Here is a 19,068-nt window from a genome sequence, read left to right on the forward strand (position 1 = left end):
CTGTGCATTCCCATGCCTTATACCCCTGGGTGGGAATAGGCACCCCAAGAGCCCCCACCATACCTCCTACCCCCAGGGTACCCTCCCACCACCAGAGCTGGGGTGTAATAGAGGTGGCAGCATCAAGACATCCTTCCTGCTAAGATGCCCATGTCCCCACAGTGCAAAAAGCCCCACACCTGCTTCTCCCACATCCCTCTCCTGCCTTTCATAGGTGATTTATCTCACATGTGGTGTTAGTCATCATAGCCTATGCCAGCCTCCTAAGTGCATGACTGATATTTTCCCATTAACCTGTTTCTCACCTGCCAAAGAAATGAAGGGTTTACAAAGCTGAAGAGTGCCTGTATATACTCTGAATTTCACGTTTACTTTGCAGAGTTTGGCCTTAAAAGGGATAAACAATTTTGCCGTCATGGAGGGAAGTGGATATGCTTCTGCGGGTGAGGAAATTCAGGCACCAAGTCAAATATATAGCTAACTTTCCCTAAAATTCACTGTGCTATGCAGTAGCCTGGTTTGCCGAGAAAATTATCAATTTTCTCAATCTTTTTGCTTCTCTGGTAACTTCAACTAAGATGAGAATTAAATGGCCACATTTTTTTGTATTAGTTGTATTATTGTTTGCAATATACTGATCATGCCATTAAATACTTTTGCAGTACCAAAATACAACTTTCTTCTTGTTGTTTTTAGGAGCTGCACAGCATAACCTCTCCCAAGTGAAATGAGCTTCTGAGGTTGTTTTGCAGTGGCTCCCTGATACAGATGTGTTTCCTGCCTTTCACACAGCTGTCCAGCAGCAGTTTCAGCTGCCCAGGAAGCAAAAGGTGAGGATTTCAAAGATCTAGGAACAGTTCTGGCTATTTGGATGTTCCAGATACATGTAGCTAGAAGCATCAGGCCCTGGGATGGGCTGTTGTGGGGACCAGGGATCTGGCAGAAAGACAGACTGATGTCTGGTCACGGCTGACTGGCAGTCAAATGGGGAAAACTGCTCACAGCCTGTTGATAGATGTGCCAGAAGGGATCCCTTGATGCAAAACATGCTGCTTAGGATTAATTGTGTCCCTCCAAGGCAAATCAGCCCCTATGAAAATTTTCCAACTGATCCTATAGTTAATCACTCCTGATTTGGCTATGTGTTATCTGTGATAATTAGATACCTAGCTAGTTAGAGGAATTGTCACTGTGATAAACATGGAGTCAAGGGACTGTGACCAAAAATTAATTATGACAGGTTTCCCCTGCCCTGAAAGGGGTAAGATTTTTCTCTCTTTTTCTTTTTATTTTTCCCCATCGGTACTAGTATAATGGTTATGGGAGAAAAATGTAGTAATAGAAATGGGAAAGATTTCTTTCCCATTGGTGATTACTAGGGAACCTTGGAGAAACCACAGCACAGCTGCAAGCTGTGTTACCCAGTGGTTGCCAAAATCATCTGAAGTTGTAATCTACCATTTTAATGATGTGATTAACTTCTCTCTCTTTTTGCTGGTGAGAACTATTATGACAACAACTTCCTGCTTGTCAGATGCAAAAAAGGTTCTTTTACTCAAATACAAGTAAACACATGCTTTTGGTCTAGAAGGCCAAGGAGTGAGTGGTCTGTTAATGGTCAGAGGTAATGTGTCATTCACATCCCTAGATAACAGGCTCCTAAAGACAGCCTCTAAATCTCTGAAAGAAATGCCCCAAAGCACTCTGAGAAAATGTCCCAAAATATGCCTGCACAGTAGTGTAGGAGGTGCCAGGCACCCCGCACTGGCGGAAAAATTATTTCTGTAATATAAAAAAAAGTCTTTTGCAACCCTCTGAATTAATCTTCTCTCTTGGTCCATATCCAGTTTTACCAGAACATCCACCAGTCAGTAAGTGCAACCAAAATATCCATCTCCACCTGTAACAACAATCAGGATGAAGTGCAGGCATGCCGGCCACAATTTTGGGCCAAGACTGGAATAGAACAGCTTGTTTACACCACCACAACATATGTTGAGCTTGGTTTGCAGCTGGGTGGGTATGGCTGGTGGGGTATCAGGCAGAGAATACAGTTCTAACCTGTCCTGCACTGGGGATGGTAAGAGCTGTCGTTCCTACTTCTGTGGCAGAGCCAATATCTGCCTTGTATTTCTCATATCTCCTCCACTCTGTCAGGTTTGCTTGAGGTCATCAATAGATTCATAGATTTTTTAGGGAGAGAAGGTGACATGAATGGGCAGATAACCAGGAGGGACCCCACAACACCTCAGATTTACCTAGAGGATGGTATCTGTCATGCAGGTTATCCCAGAGGAAGCGACCATCCACCAAGCCTGTTAAAATCACATGGCTGCCATTTGGAAGATGGGCATCCAGATAACGCAGAGCTTGCACCACATTGGAGAGCATTTCTTTGGGTGTGGTCATGTGGGCCAGTGTGTCACGTTCCCTAAAGAAGAGGATGCCAATAGGACCCTGTATCAGGAACACTGTGTCCCCAAAAGGGCACCCCAAACTGTAATTTTGTCTCTTTGCTGTTCTTCCACATTAAGTCAGCTGAATAAAACATTAGAAAAATGCTGTGATATCTCTCACTTGTCATTACCAAAATCAGACATGATATAAAATCCTCCCTCCCTCAGTTTGTTGCCAAAAACAGACAAACAAATCCCTTTCTCTATAGAGTGGACTCCTGTTATGGGTTAACCCCAGTGTGCAGCTAAGCCTCACATAGCTGCTCACCTGCTTTCCCTCCTCCCCTTCCTCCCCAGTGAGATGGGAAGAGAGGAGAGTAAAAGCAAGAAAACTTGGGGGTCAAGGTAAAAATCCAAACCAAAGCAGTTATTGTTCAATAAGTGAGGAAGAAGTAGAAGAAGAGAGAAAGCAAGCAAATAAGCAATGCAAAACCTATCCCACATCATGACTGGATGAAAGTTGGACTTCTTTCCCCATGGGTTCCTCTGCATATCTTCATACATACCTTCAACATGCTCTTTGATTATGCAGGGTAGGAATATCTAAGGTAGCTTTGACTCTCACATGTCCTACACCTCTTACTACAGCTCTCCAGGAGGGCAGGAGAGGGGTCTGGACAAATGTGTGAACCTGGAGAGAGGTGATACCTAAGATTAAAATAGTCCATTGGGGTACAGAGCTGTGTCAGTGTTCCACATGGACTGAATGCCCATATTTTATGACTCATTGTCAGTCATGAACCTCTTCAAGCCAGATTCTCCAGCTCAGGTTTATCCTTCCCCTCTTGTGTTTAGCTGTAAATGCTGCAGGATGTGTGGGGAAATTAAATCCTAACATTGAAATACATTTCAATTTATATAAGAAAAGCAAACAAGCAGAACCACTCCAGGCTGCCTGGAGAACACTGCTCTAGTTATGTTATTATAGCAATCACTTTATTACAGAAAAAGTGTGCACGCACTCTCCCACCTGAGAGCTATTGCTGTGCTCTCACGGTGCACATGTTAAAACGGGGCTGACAGCAAGGGGGAACACAGTCCTGAGAAGGCTGTCCCATCCCATCAAGAGAGGAGTCATCCACTGTGCGAAGCAGGGTCTTGTGACAGTTTTCATTCTGTCTTGGTGGTATGGCTCAGCTGACCAAGGTGTTGAGAGGGAAGGGTCAAGAAGAAAGACAGGTAATGTCCTTCCAAGCAAGAAGTTTGTACTAATGACCACCCTCATTGTTTTAGTGGTTCCAACATTTTATCCTCTTACTTGTGCTCTTCACTTGTAGAAAAGCAATCACCTTAGCAGCCAGAAGGCTCCATCTGGCCTCCATCAGGTTCTTTCCTTAGGAAAGATCTTTCAACTCTTTCTTGACTTCCCAGAGGTAAGAGAAAGGCAAATTTGATGGTTGCAGTGCTGAGCAAGCTGCTGGTGAATTAGGTCAGATTTCTTGTCAGTGAACACCATAGAAGCAGGAGCTTTCCAAGCCATTGTTGTTCTGTCTCAAGGAATTCAAAGTTTGGATTCAGAGTGGGGGAGTGGGTACTGAGTCCAGTGTGGGAGAACCATGTTCTCTTAGAATTCTTCAGTGAGCTGCATTTTGCACACAAAATAATAATTGTGTGAGTTTCCTGGGCCCAGAAATTTATCTTGCGCTGCTGAAGTGTTTGAGACTTTCTAGCAGGGAAAACTGAAAAACAGCATTAGGATTCAGGTTTATCCTTGTGACAGCCACCAAATCAAGCTACTTTTGAAATAAGACTGTGGATTTGCTCTGAAATGACTTCATTTCACCTACAGGTGATGCAGCACTTGATTTCAAAATATTGGTTTGATGCAAGGCCTCTACCACAAGTAAACATGTCAGTATAAGCCAAAATTAATATGAAATTCACAAATCCAACTTCTCTTCTCATATGGTGTTGAAGTCATGCAGATACGTCAGTGTATTTCTTCACATTTCCTTTCTGTGCCAGGCTATGAAAATAAATCCAAATGAGAAGAAAACAACCTTATAGGCACATTCAATTTTGGCTCTGCCATAAGGACTCCAAGGTGCCTGGGTGAGCACCAGGGCTCATTGTGATACCCTCACCTCATTCCTCTGGGCTCACTGCACAGGGCTAGTAAGCCCAGAAAATGAGGGCTAGAGGTGTTGTCTGCCCAAACACTACTTTTAGGGCTGGAGGGGTGCATCAGCTCTTTGGTGCTGATAGCCATACAATAAAGAGGCATTATGCTCTTGCTGGCACTGGTGTCACTTTGTACAAGGTCCTTTCAGATGGATTGCTGCTCACCCTGCTTTGCTGCTACCACCTTATTGTTTGTTGCAGATGCCATAAGTGCAGATCTGTGCATTTAAACAGGAGAGGCTGGAGAAATTGTGGCATACCTGTAATGCAACTAATATTTGCAGTAAATGTACAGCATTTGAGACTTATGGTGCTCATTATTTTCTTGTCTGATTTTTTTTTCCAAGGTCTCTGTATCCCATATTTACACCTCAGTGGGCTGAGAGATACCATTGATATCTGTCTATTTTTCTAACCCCCCTGTTTGGACACCACTGTGTGGAGACTACTGGAAATGTGCAACAGAGGCTGCTAATTTCATTATCTTTTCCCTCTACAAACATTACTCCTTGCCTCACTCTTTGCATGGGATTAAATACCTGCATTTTAACAATGCTTTGGGAAGAGCTGTGTCTCCAGTATGCTCAATACACTGCCCTCTTTTGAAGCCAAAATACAAAATAAGGCCAGGAAAGTCATATTACTGCAGGTAAGAGCTGTGGTTGAAGAGGTTTTTATTTGCCAAGCCCTAAGTTTGAAGTCAAGCCCATCAGATGCTCTGCATCCTCTGTAACCTCTATAGGTAATCAGAGACAGGGCAACTACACAGTAACTGGACACTGAAAAAAAATCTCTTTCCACTGTCCATCCCCCTCAATGGAAACAGCACAGTGATACAGAAGCTGTGTAATCTTTCCTTGCAGGAGTCACAGGGATCACTGCAGCCTGATAGCCTCTTTTGATGCTGTGATGTAGAGATGTTTTAGAAGAAAACAGACAGAAAACAGCAGTGAAAAGTTGAGCAGACAAAAGTGTCTCTGCCAGATGGTGAATGCTGGGATAAAAAGACATCAGAGTTTCAAGCAACCATTAAATACTGTTCTGGAAGGTTTTGGAATATACTGGGTGAGGCAAGGTCAAAGTGGTTTAGATTTCTGGAAAATTTCTTTTTACTTCAGACGATTAGAAAGCAGTGTTAGAGACAGTGTAAGCAAAAAGAATAGCTTGCAGAATAAGAAATAAAATAAAGAAAAAAAGAGGTGCTTTTAGCAAAGGCAGTGACACAGCAGAATTGAAATAGGTGCCCAATAGAGCTTGGGCCAAGCCTGTGAGAAAACACCTTGAAAGTCTCCATGGCAGGAGCCATGACTTCAGCAAAGGTGGATATTATTTTTCTCTTTTTTTTGTTATTGTTGTTGTTTTTGTTGTGGAGAGGGAAGTAGGGGCTTTATCATGCTGGCAAGGGATGCAATGATACCTCCATAAGCTTCCCAGTAACCAGATTCACAGGACAGTCGTGTCAGCAAGTACCAGGAAGCCTGTGACTGCTTTTCCCTCTCAGTCAAAGCATGGTAGCATTGGTTTTGAGGATTTGTACATCTTTCCCCTAACAGGAGCAGGGTCCTGATGGCAGATTTGGCAGTTCTGGGTAGGAGTGCAGAGAGAGCATGAGCACCAGAGGGTGAAAGTTTCATGGGAGGTGATTTCTGTGTGATGCCTGCATATGGCTAGGGTGAGGGTCATGCCAGGAAAGGACCTAAAAGGTGCCTCTGTGGCCCCACTTCTGCAAAAGCTGAGGTCTCCCAGGTTCTGCAGTGTCAAGAAAAGGCCTGCTTGGCCTTTGGACATCCTCATCTGGGGCACAACACCTGGCAAACAAAGTCTCAACCCATGAAACTTTGTTCAACCTGTTTAGTAGTTTTAGGACACCAAACCTTTACCATTTTCATGGCCACATCTGACAGCCTGCATATAGCTCCTACTTTATTATACAATCTGCAGGTAAGACTTTTCAAAACCTTTGGAAGGAAACTTAACTGAGTGTGCAGCATTTATTAGTCAATGTTTTGAAAGTCCCTCTGTAAGTCAGATTGATTTCTTCCACATACAAGAAAAGCTGAAGATTGACCATGGGGAAAATAATGTTGCACTAGCAACAGCGCTCAGACCTCTTGCAAAACCAAAACTGCAGTAAGGATGTGCTGTGCATTGGCCTGGTTGCAAGGTGTTTTCTGCCTTCCCACTACCAGGGGGAAGGGACCTCTTGGTGTCCCTGTGAGCATTGCTATTGGGGAAGACCAGAACTATTTGTTTTGAAAGCTTCAGTTCATTCTCCTGCAGAGCTTATGACGTGAGTAAAGCCAGAAAGACAAAACACCTCATCAGGAGAACAAAGCAAAGAGTGCAGGCAGCAGAGGCAGGGTGAAAACGGACCTCAACAGGGGATTATGTTGTCGTTCCTCAGAAATGATGAACCAGTCATGCTCTCCCTCCTGACAGGAGGCAGCACACTGGGTAAGATGGATATACATGCTTTCAAACACTTCCCCCCTCTCCTGTTGTTACTATTCCTTTCCTCTGCTAAGTTAGAAATAAGTACTTCAGACATACCATTGGTCATTTTATGACTGGCAGGAAGAAAGGAAGAAAAAGAAAGGAAGAAAAAGAAAGAAAGAAAGAAAGAAAGAAAGAAAGAAAGAAAGAAAGAAAGAAAGAAAGAAAGAAAGAAAGAAAGAAAGAAAGAAAGAAAGAAAGAAAGAAAGAAAGAAAGAAAGAAAGAAAGAAAGAAAGAAAGAAAGAAAGAAAGAAAGAGAAAGAAAGAAAGAAAGAAGAAAGAAAGAAAGAAAGAAAGAAAGAAAGAAAGAAAGAAAGAAAGAAAGAAAGAAAGAAAGAAAGAAAGAAAGAAAGAAAGAAAGAAAGAAAGAAAGAAAGAAAGAAAGAAAGAAAGAAAGAAAGAAAGAAAAGACTGGTAGGTGCCTATGACAAATACAGGTAAGGAAACAACAAGTATTTTCAGCAGAAAATTAACAAAGAAGGACCAATAGCAAAGGAAAATGCCATCATGGAGAAGCACAAAGCAGTGAGACATAAATATCCAGGCAGCCAGCACTACTCTAAAGAAGTCAAATTTATGCTGTTATAAATGTTCATTTAGTTTACACCTTACCCATTGCAGACATCATTCCCAATTGTAGCATAGATAACTATGGCTGGATTGTCCAACAGCTGGTTTCTGGCCAAACTAAAAGAGAAATACGGAGCTATATTAACAGGGAAATACACTCTCAGTGTCTGAATCACACACCATGCTTGTGTGAGACCACATTTGGAAGTATCCCGGTTGGATATGGCCAATATCCAAATGACTGTGCCCCTATGTTTGGGAGAGGGGTTTTTATGTGGTGTTGGCTTTTTGGGTTTTGTTTGTTTGTTTGTTTGTTTTGTTGTTTGTTTTGGATTTTTTTGGGTTTTTTTGGTTTGTTTCTTGTTAGGTGGTTGTTTTCTTTTGCTCCAGTTTTATGTTTTAGTAAAGTGACTTAAATGAAGTTTTTTTCACTTCTTCCTTTCACTGCTTATGGACTTGTCTTTTTCACTGTTTTTCCTGCTGGCTTTCTATTTTCTTTGTATTATTCAGAAGTCAAATCAAATAGTTTCACTTTGGGGCAAAGACATGAATCAAGATGGGAATTTTTTAATCATAGATGGGAGAGGAAGACTAGGTTTGGCTGACAACTAAATCTATGTGTAGCATTGAACACAAGATCAAATCAGGATGTGGTTTGAAACTCAGTGCTAGAGGGTAAGGAGTTGTTCCTACATTTTCTGGAGGAGAGAAAAATAAATCCTTTAGGACACAAATTATATCAGTCAAGCAAACTAAATCAAACCCAGCTGACCCACAACCCACCCAAATTAATCTGAAAAGGAGAGTTGCAGCCTCCCACTACCCTGTAGCTACTCAGTTGTATCCATATGGAAATAACAGAGGACCTGCCTATGTCTATCTACATTGCTACACACAGTTAAGGGGACCCAATGCAGAGATTTGTGGAAAGGCTTAGTCTCTTCCCTAAAATCACTGGAAATACTCCATTGGCTTAACAGAGCCAAGTTCAAGGCCCTGGAGATGGTGATATCCACACTTAAACGCAGTTTTCCTTCTGTCTATTAATGTTTATACTAGAGAAGAAACAGCCAGCACTACAGAGCAGACTGGTGAAGGGAAGCTGTGCTTTTTAGAGCACACATATAATCCTCACAGTGGATTGTTTCTGTCAAAGAGGTAGAACTTCATCAGTGTTTCTGTACTTTGAGTTAGCTCTTGAATTCTTGTTAAGCACTCACCTATTTATTAAAGAGAGGATGTTTCCTGAAGAACCACCTGATCACAGATAGGGAGAACATGAGAAATAGAACAACATTGTTATTTTGACAAAAAAAACCCTGAATACAAAACCAAACGTCATTGCGTATTTCCAAGAATGTTGGAGCACTAAAATAGCAACAATTCATCTCTGTAACCTTTTTAGGTGTTGGCACTAAGTAAAGCTGTATCCAGGGACCTGCTGCTTTCTTATTTGAGTCACACACTTCAGCCTGTAGAAAATAAAATACTTTTAAGTGCAGGGTTGTTTAGATCTGGCTTTTTTAAATCCAGGTCTGGCAGCTTCTTCCCATCTGTTGAACATAGTAGTTTCCTGTAAACCAGCCAACCTGACTTGTCAACAGTAAATCTATTTTAATTTTCCCTATAAATTGCAAAGGGAACTGTTCTCATTCTTCTAAGAGAGTAAGTGTGTCACAGCTATACCACATTGGGACTGATTCAGGTCCTAAACATGGGCACCAAGTGCCATTTTTGACATCCCAGAGTATCCATGCCACCTGCAGTAGGGCTGGCATGTACAGCACAAGATGCACTTCTGGAGAAGCAGCTGGAGGTGGGAAAGACACCATAAAGTACATTAAATGGCTGTAGACACCAGTGTTTGGGCTCCTGCACTGTTCTTCCTGCAAGTGTCAGAAAAAGTAGTATTAGGCCAGCTGCACTCCTCACAAGAGGTTCTGCATTTCAATAGCAATTCACCCAAAGGGTTGGATGAAAATCTCTCATCCTTGAGGAAAAGAGCTGGCTACACCTAAATATCTGTGAGCATGCGTAATATTTCATCTATGTTTTGAATGAGAAAAAAGTTCTTATTTAGTAAAGCTTTTATGCATTAAACTTATTAGAAGGTCTTTATAGGCTATGCATATTCATCCCAACCATCTCCAGAACACAAACTCCATCCCCTGCAGTACATGAGGGATAGCAAACAAGGAGACAAAAAAGATTTTATGCTTTGGTCAAGATGAGACTAGGTCTGTGGTTGCAAGAAGCTCACCTCATAGCAACATACAGAAACATAAATTTTAGAGAAGCAGATCCTACAGGTAGTATTTGCTCTTATTTTGCGGTATTTTCACTCTCGCCTCTTTTTTTCATTCCTTCTCCTCTTTTATTATCCTCTTATTGTCAGCTCAACTCTTTCCTGGTCTTTCTCTTTTCTGCATTGTGCTTCTGAAGCTTGCTTTGTCGAGTAAATCCTGTCTTCCCTGCAGCTCTTGAGGGGAAACTTGTGGACAGAACATCATTAAATCCTGCTGGATTGGTATGAGGGAAGAGATCTAAGAGACAAACCCCTAAGATAGCAATATTACATTTTACATTTTAATAGTGATGCCTTTGTTATTATCACTCACAGTGATGTCAGTCCCATATATCAAGGAATCCTTTATGTTTTAAATAATCCAGTTCTTCCAAGCTAAAAATGAATTTATCAATCTGCTACTTCTCTCCTGGGAATTGCTGATCCATTAAAAAATCCAGCCCTTCTATTGAGAAGCTCTTTTCAGCAGGGTAAGAGCCCCACAAAAACCTTAGAAACTATGGCTTGGAACCTAACTACCAATAGATTTTTTTTTGTTTGTTTGTTTGTTTGTGTGTTTTTGTTTAATAGCCCTTCTTTCAGTTAGAGCTGAACACCCCCTGTTTAAGCTATTCTGTCACAAGGCACCCTGGACTGTGGCTGTTGTTTCAGCATAAATAAACTAGTGTGATCTCTAGAAATTAAAATGTATTTACAAAAAAAAAAAAAAGCCATTAGCTGTTCTTGGGTATGTATTACCTATACAAGCATAGGTAGTTATAAGCAGCTCTGTGGAAAGCATTAGCCCAGTTAGAAATCAAAACATCAAGAAAATGAACAGGTTTTTTAGAAAACAGTTTTCATGGGTAAATTCAAGCTTCAAGGAAGCTTTTGTGATACACTATGCAATCTGTGATGAAAACATTTGAGAGAGAAAAGGAGACAAAGCAGAACAGCTACCCTCACACTGTTGAATGTCGTGGAATCTACCCCTTGACCTTTTCTGCGTCTCTCTCTCCGTTGATTTCCAAATATTCTCAGACCAGTGGGTTATTTTTTTTTTTTTTTAGTTTTGGTTGGGAAATCAAGGTTGGGTTTGCTTCTAGTTGTGAGGGAAGGGTCCACCACCTCCAGAAGATAATGGGATTTCTTAAGATAGGGAAGGCAGAAATTCTGTTAGCATGGAGGCTGGGGAAGCCTTTCTCCACAGTAAAGATGCAATGTCCTGAGAAGAGCAGCGGGGAAATGTCCCTTTGTGCTGAGTCTGATACAGTGCTGATGCTTTTATAGGGGACCTGGACAAGAAAATTTTTCTTGGTGCCTGGCTGGGCTTGCCATCCCTGGGGTCTAGCTCTTGGCTGTATACATCCTCCACCAGATCAGCATCCTTTCCTTGCACACATGTGGGGCTGTGAAGCATAATTTTCAGAGAAAGGTTTAGTTGTCCCGGGTGGGGTTAGGTCAGGCTGGTGGCCAGCTGTTTGCTTTACTAGCACTAAGGGTGGCTTTTTAAATTCTCCCATTCTGGGAAACTATTACACCAAAGAAGGCAATAAAAATGAACCTTTACAATGTAGTGTCAGTGCGATGATTTAGAGAAGATATCCTGAGATTCTTCTCTTACTGGTAATTTTTCCCTTTTTAAAAATTCACCTCTTAATTTTCTGCAGTCTTTTGCCCTGACACGGGCTCACCTCTTTTTGTATCCTGCAGGTGTCTGTAGTGTAAGTGGAAAAGGAATCATGTGGAGAGAAAAACTAATTATGAACACAGTGAGAGATTATTAAAAAAATCTGCAAGGGAATTGGGAAAAGGAAGCACATTAAGTATTACTCCCATTAATGTAGAAAGAGCAGAACAAGATAATTAGGGTATCAAGTACTGAGACAAATCGGATATAAGTGAGAACCATTGACCTGGTCATCCTTGACCATCTAGTTTGGTCCTTTTTTAAATTCTCTTTCACCAGAAAGCCCACCTGGAGGTATGCAATGGTGGGAGCCACCAACTCTAGTGACCTGCAACTTACAGGCAAGAAGGTCAGAAGCACATGACTGATGACTCCAAAGACATAAAACACTTGCACAGAAGACTCAGAGCCTCAGGAGCACCAAGTGTACCACAGGAAGGAGGAAAGTATATGAGAGGCATTGCCAGTGTCACTGGTGCTTGCACCAGAATGCAATTTTTAAGGTAAAAATGCCCATCTGAGCCTGGAAGTGATCCCTGCATCATGATACCTGTGTGTGATACCTCTTCTGCCAGATAAGATCACAGACTAAGAGAATCACAGAATTTTTTGGGTTAAAAGGGACTTCTGGATATCATCTGGTCCAACCCCCCTGCCAAAGCAGGGTCACCTCAAGCAGGTGATACAGGAATGCATCCGGGTGGGTTTGGAATGTCTCCAGAGAGGGAGACTCCACACCCTCCCTGGGCAGCTGTTCAGTGCTCTGCCACCCTCAGTGTAAAGAAGTTCTTCCTCATGTTGAGGTGAAACTTCTTGGATTTTATCTTTATGGCTATCGCTCCTCATCCTGTTGCTGGGCAACAGACTCCAGTACTGTCTTCTTGGCACCTGCCTCAGAGATGTTTATATGTATCTGTTTGTTGGAGGTGGAGGGCTGGGGCAGATAATTTCTGATCCAGTGTTTTTTCAGGAAATTCCAACAATTCAATAAGTTTCTAAGTAGTTCTATAGGCAGCAGGGCTCCTCATTTGTAGCTAGCATGAATCATCTGCTGGAAAGAAAGAACATCCCATATAGCCAAATTACCTAACCGAGGAAAATAAATTTTCTCAAGCTTCTGCAGCCAGTTTTAGGAAGCATGAAAATTAATTAAATACAGTAGAAACAAAAAGGCATAATCACAGTATAATCAAGTGTCTTTTAAACCTGCTGTTAGGGACATCAGTTAATCCAAGACAAAAAAGCTAACATCATAAACCTCAGTTTATAAGGAAGACTACTGTCACCCCTTCATACAATCCCTCTGACAACTCAGGATTTCCTGAGTTTGCCTTCATTCCTCTCTTACTCTCTTTCCTCTTCTACCCTGCACTCCTGATGGTTTCTTGGAATTTCTATTTGCACCTTAATGGCTCTGCCCCTCCTCCACTTCTGGCTGATGGGCCACTAGTTTATAGAGAACTAGTAAATTACTTCTCTAAATTACATCATTGCTTCTGTCATGCATGTTTTGTACAGTGCTATTTGCTGCAATTCCTGCCAGTGCTGTTCCCAAGCTCATCTAAATTATTCCTGTATAAGGATGTGTCCCACTCCAGGATGGTTAATATTTTCCAATTTAGCATCATTCACAGTAGCCATCAAGCATGTACCTTGGTCTTTGGTCTAAGGTCACCACTCCAAATGCTAAGCAGCATTAGCCTCAGGAGAGATGCAGGAGGGACACAGCTTTGCTCTAAAACCCACTGCTCTTCCCTGCTTAGCTTCTTCTCTACCCACTTCTTATTTCTTGTATTAATCTTCTTCCTCTTCACTGCACACTGGGTTACCAGGCAAGACAGTTTCCTTAATTCTAGGTAGATCAGGTCTGCAGCATATTTATATGCATATTACATATATATACATATATATATATAAATGTTTTATAATAGAAAGAGGATGTGTGCCTGCCACATGAAATAAATTAATCAAAACCCAACAATGTTAAGTTTTGTCCTGTCATTGTCCTCTGTGTTAAATTTTGTTTATGTCTTCGATTACTCATTAAAAATCTGCTCTGAGAGGATATTAAGATGCCAGCACCACTGAGCTAAGTAAGTGGTGAGTTAAATAAGTGCTGTTCTTTATTTTTCCATAAGAAATTCATGCAACTAAGAAGGGGTTTCTCTTTGTTCCTGACAGATGTTCACTAATGCAGCATCAATTATTAGCACAAGTAATATTAAGAATAATAATAGTAAGAAAAGTTTTAAAAAGTTAACATACCATTTTTGGAAATGTTCTGCAAGTCTCTGTGATTACAGCGATTTCTCTTGCGCAAACGTAGATACAGAGAGTCTGTCCACCCTCTGAAATAAATTGAGAAAATGCAAGCTGTTTAAGCCATGTGATAATGATGGAAATACAGCTGATATTATAAATGAAATGTGTTCTTGTCTCTGAAAAACTCAGTTCTCCAGTTATTCTTCTGTTTCACCACCTCTCTGTTTTTGTGGAGGCAAGTCTTTTTAATCTTGAACAGGGTGGCCTAAAATAAAGCAAAGATACCTCCTCAGAAACTATAAATTGATTTTCTCTGACATTGTTCCATCCAGGAACAATATTTTTATCCTGGTCATTCAGATAAGGTGTTTATAAACATTTTTGTTATACATTTATCAAAACAATTTTGTTCGTTGTTCACAAATTGACTTTTCAATTAGTTGTTATGGGACAGTAAGTAAAAGAGAAGAAATATTGGCAGGGCAATCATTTCCCAGCATTATAAATCTTGGACAGATTAATCTGAAAACAGGTTATTCTTGGCTGTTATAAATTCTCTCCTTTATTTTGCACTGTTGAGAAAAATGAAAAAACAAAACCAAAAACAAAATCAAAAACAAACAAATTAAAAGAATAACAGCCCAAAGGGTGATGAGAAGACCAAGCTTCCAGCCATGAGTACTGGTCATTTCTATCTAACAGGCTGCAGCTGTTTGCTTTTTTTTTCCTTTCAAGAGTGGAAGAGAGTAAAAACTGAACACTGGGCCAAGGCTTATCACTGACAACTTCAGGGGCAGTTCTAAGCTCTGATCACTTGTGAGCTTCAGATTCTTTGGAGCCCAGACCAATACTGTGTACTGAGAGGCTGGGCATTGTAACCAATTTTTAAATGTTGATTTTGCAATGGCTCTGATAGAGAAGGCTGCATAGATCTTTCCTGTTAGCTTGTCAAGTAGTAAACTGCCTTAAAGCACATACTGTGTGAATGTAGCTGAGGCTGAGAGCCTGGATTTTGCACAGGAAGAAAACAGGAAACAAAAAAGTCTAAGTATATGGTGCAACAGATATTTTTCCTGAAAACAATGTTATTCTGCCAACTTTTAAATTCTGCTGGTAGAAAGCCTCTTCAGGATTGACTCATGCTTGCTTTGGCATTCAGCTGTATTCCTGACTAATCCTAGACATAAAAATTATCTGAAACTTAGGTCAGACCAGGCACTGGTTGATGATCATATCCTACAAGCTCTTGCAGGATTCAAAGGCCTCTTAGTGCTGGCCAGAGAGATGATTAATAAAAAGAGGGTTTTTTTAAACTTCACAGTTAGAACTGCAGGCACTTCAAGGTATTTTGTGTTTGGACTTTATTTTCCTTCCGTTCTGGCAGAGACTTACTTTTTCCATCTATCCCTGCATTCTCCATCCACATGAGCCAAACTAACACAGCAAATTAGGTCACAGACTCTTTCAAATTATCTTTTTGTTATTTCCCTCTAAATGTGTTAAAAATAAAAGTGGGAGGGGGAGATGAAAGATTTACCCCCAGTAGGGAACACTATGAAATAACCACGGGGATAGCATTTATTCCACTGTTACAGCAGCAAAAAGGAAACATGAGAAAGAGAAGAAGATTAAAAAATCATAAGAAAAGAGAAAGGTTGATTTTTGTTGCTAAAAGCAATGCTCTCCTTCCCCTGAAAGTTGTAAAAAAATAGTTTAACTTTTATTTATTTGGGGTTTTTCTCCTTCTAAATTACAGATTGACTGGTTCATTGACTGGTTATAAAACTTATCCTGAATTTCAGAAAGACTTTCTTATATATTTCAAATATATTCTAAAAGCCCTAGATTCGGGGTTGATCTTGGTTTTAGAAAGAGCAGATGCAGAGCTGAATAGTATTTTTCTCTTCCCTTCCAACCATTGTTTTGGTTTCTTCCTTGATGTGCTCCAAGAGACCTAGAAACCTGCTATGACTTGGCCACTTTTTCTGTTGGCTTACCCGATGGTAGAATTCAGAAATCCAGTAACCTCTGAGAACTGGGGCCAGTCAAGCTCATCACTGAATGCCATGGGGAGAGTAGCAAATGATTTCTGAAAGAGAAATTTTTTAATCAATCAGGTTTCACCCTCACAGACTTAAAATCCTGTTAGTAAACTTCTTAGCCTGAGCATTAGGCAGACAGCAGCAATTGAGACTACAGCTAGTAGTGGTAATTATTTATGCATATACTTAAAAAGTTGACTTTTGTAAGACAGGCATATGAAGACATGGAGGAGGGAAAAGCAGAGGAGCAGAGGAGTCTGAATTGCAGCTCTTGGCACCCTTTGTTCCTGAAAGAGTCCAAAACTCATCCTGATGTGGGCATGTACTGCAGGTGCAGACCCCCAAGGCAGCAGCTGATTGCTCCAGCATCCATCCTGCCCAAAAGTATGTCAGCCTTGGGCACAGGACAAGATGGCAGTGTGATGTCCCAGAGAATATGGCAAAGGCATAATGTCAAATTGTCTCAAAGCTCCCCTGCCCTCTATAGCAGGATGTGCTGAGAACATAATATCCAGTCCCCTGAAAACCTCTACCTGGTCCTCACTAAATTTTGGGGATGGCACTAAAGCAACAGAGTCAGAAAGGCCTCTGAGCATGGCAAGGACAAGGGAGAAAAACACATCATCTGACATAACCTTCCTGTGCAAATACATGCATCCTTTACCCATCTCTGTTTTGCTGATATTAGTCCCTAATGCTTTTTACAGTGACTGGCCCTGTGAAAGTCTCTCTACTGATACAAGCCATGTTGCACATTCAAAACAGTGTCCTTTTATTTTCCACTTTGTTTTCTGAATGTCCTAAAAATCATTAAAAGTTAGGAAAATAGCCTTGACAAATTTTGCCACCTCAGAAGGACAGAACATAGAATAAATTTCCAGCTTCTCCTAGTTCTGGGTACACTTACAAAGACAAAAATATAAATCCAGTGTGCTCATGAAGAGGAAAAACTGCTGATGAAAAAGGTAATAACCAAAAGAAGGTCAAAACATAAAATCAGAGAACCTACAGGCTGGTTTAATCCATGTAATTTATTGGCTTCATTTTCTTTTCAAGCAATTGTGGGATTTCCTTAAGACCTCACTGCTATAAACAACAAGCAGTTGGGTAATTCTCTATCCAGGAGGGTCAGAGTACCTGAGGAGGTAGAGAGCTAAATCTTGTGCTCCCCACCAAGTTTATGTCTAAAGGTTTTGAGTGTAAGAGGATGGAGGGAGATGCAGGGGAAAAGGAGGAAAGGTGTAGGAGCGTCAAGCGGTTTGGACAATCGGGGCAGATCTCTGAAGCCAGGTCTTGGAACTTGTGGTTTATTGCAAAGGGTGTGGGTGCAAGGGCCCTGCTTGGAGCTGCCAGCCACAGCTCAGAGCAGGCCTGAGAGAGCAAGAGAGTAAGAGTAAGAACAATAGTAAAAGGAAGGGTAAGAGAGTAAGAGAGTAAAAGTAAGAGAGTGAGGTTCCCGTTACAATACAATAAATCTTCTGTGCTGAATATTCTAATTTTCTCTAACCAATCTAATACAAGATACAAATCCTATAGCATTTACATACAGTCTATAAGAATCATTACATTACCATACTGTGTTACATTTTAAACCCTAAAAACTACTCTTTGGACCCCTTCTGCCCAGCTAGTAGGGTTTGCTCTGACCCTTGGACCTGTCTGCAAGCAGAGGGAATTGTTAAATCAAGAGGGGATTACTTTCAGCTGGCCATACTACTGTTTTCCAGTTGTTCAGTAACTAAGGTTTGGTATCTCAAAGATGGCTTTCATTTCAATCTCTCTCATAGTTTCCATATTCTCAAAATCTTTTGCCAGGCAATCATATTTATAAGGTTTTCCTGTTTCATCTTCCCCAACAGAAAGGCAAGTAAAGGAGGGGGTTTGGAGAACAGGAAATCCTGAAGCCATGCTCTGAGCAGTCTAATGCACAGCAGATGCCCGTTTAAAGCATGTAACAGCACATTTCACTCACTTACAGTACATCTGCATTAGTTAGCAAGGTGAAAAGGGGCCTGTCTTAATTATTTTTCAGTTTGTTCTCTCTTTCTCACATATATATATGTCTGTGTGTATGTGTACATACATATAAAAATAAATATTTGTTTTTTGAGGCTGCAGAGAATCTTCAAATTTGTCTTCTTCAAATCTGTTAGTTTTGTGTGCAAACAAGCACTTAAAGGGCATAGCTATGAGCAGAAGTGGGGAATACAGCATAACTTGGCCATTTGCAATGTTTTCATCCTCACAGGTTTGCTTTAGAGGTGAGAGAAACAGTCACATAGCACAGAAAAAAAATCCCTGCAGATATGAGCTCTTGTAAGTGACACATATATTAGAGGATAAAAGAGATAAGAATTATTTAATACTTTTTAAACAAATTGTTTATAAACAATTCTCTCATTATTTTCCACTGACACTCCAAAACAATATCTTCACTGGACAAGTCCCAGTAATTTTTAACTGTTTCTTTTCTTCCCCTGCAAACTTGGCTTAAATATGAACTTTGCAGAACCTAATTGAGTTGCAAATTCATTTGAAGAAGAACATTTGAGCCCAAAATTATGGTTGCATTTGAAAACTGTATATACATTTAACATTGACACTGTTCCAACAAAGAACTTAAGGGCCAGACTTTTGAAGATATTTCAGGTCCAAAGGGTGAAGATAAGTAGTTAATGGAAAATTCAGAAGAATGCTGAACCTTAAACTCTGCATTGATGTATTTTGGAAAGTACAGCCTAACAGACTGTGTTGCTTAATCTCAGATGCAAATGTGTCCCACTCTAGAGGTGTAACTGTGTTGACTTTTAGCATAAAGCTCTCTTGAGCACAGTCTTGTTTAAATACCATTCTCTAGACTATTCTGGCTAAGAAACCTACTTCAGCCCACGTGCGAGATTTTAGCAGAGAATCAGTAGAAAATTATTCCAGCCTAGCTTCAAATGCCATATCTTTTGCCTCAAATGCCTTAAATGGGTCTCATTTCAGTGAACATCCCCCTCTCCTAGATGTGTCCTACCTTGAAGCATGGGGCAGCTAAAGCCATGGCTGATGCTAAATGCACATACACCAAGGTTCAGGGTCGCTGTGGCAAGAGATTTTAAAAATCAGAATACAAAAGGGCACTGGAAATCTAACACTTATACAAG

The 19,068-nt window shown here is 40.8% G+C and overlaps 1 protein-coding gene across 1 annotated transcript in view; it reads right to left on the reverse strand.

Annotated features, from left to right (window-relative positions):
• Nucleotides 1-19,068, reverse strand: part of AOAH (acyloxyacyl hydrolase) — a 74,457-nt gene that overhangs the window by 11,655 nt on the left and 43,734 nt on the right. Inside the window, 5 exon segments of the mRNA XM_062497296.1 lie at nucleotides 2,259-2,431; nucleotides 7,684-7,758; nucleotides 8,862-8,898; nucleotides 13,881-13,963; nucleotides 15,875-15,966. Coding sequence (XP_062353280.1) covers nucleotides 2,259-2,431; nucleotides 7,684-7,758; nucleotides 8,862-8,898; nucleotides 13,881-13,963; nucleotides 15,875-15,966 — 460 coding nt within the window.

This window comes from Cinclus cinclus, chromosome 1 (assembly GCF_963662255.1).
Source record: "Cinclus cinclus chromosome 1, bCinCin1.1, whole genome shotgun sequence".
NCBI classification, from domain to species: Eukaryota; Metazoa; Chordata; class Aves; order Passeriformes; family Cinclidae; genus Cinclus; species Cinclus cinclus.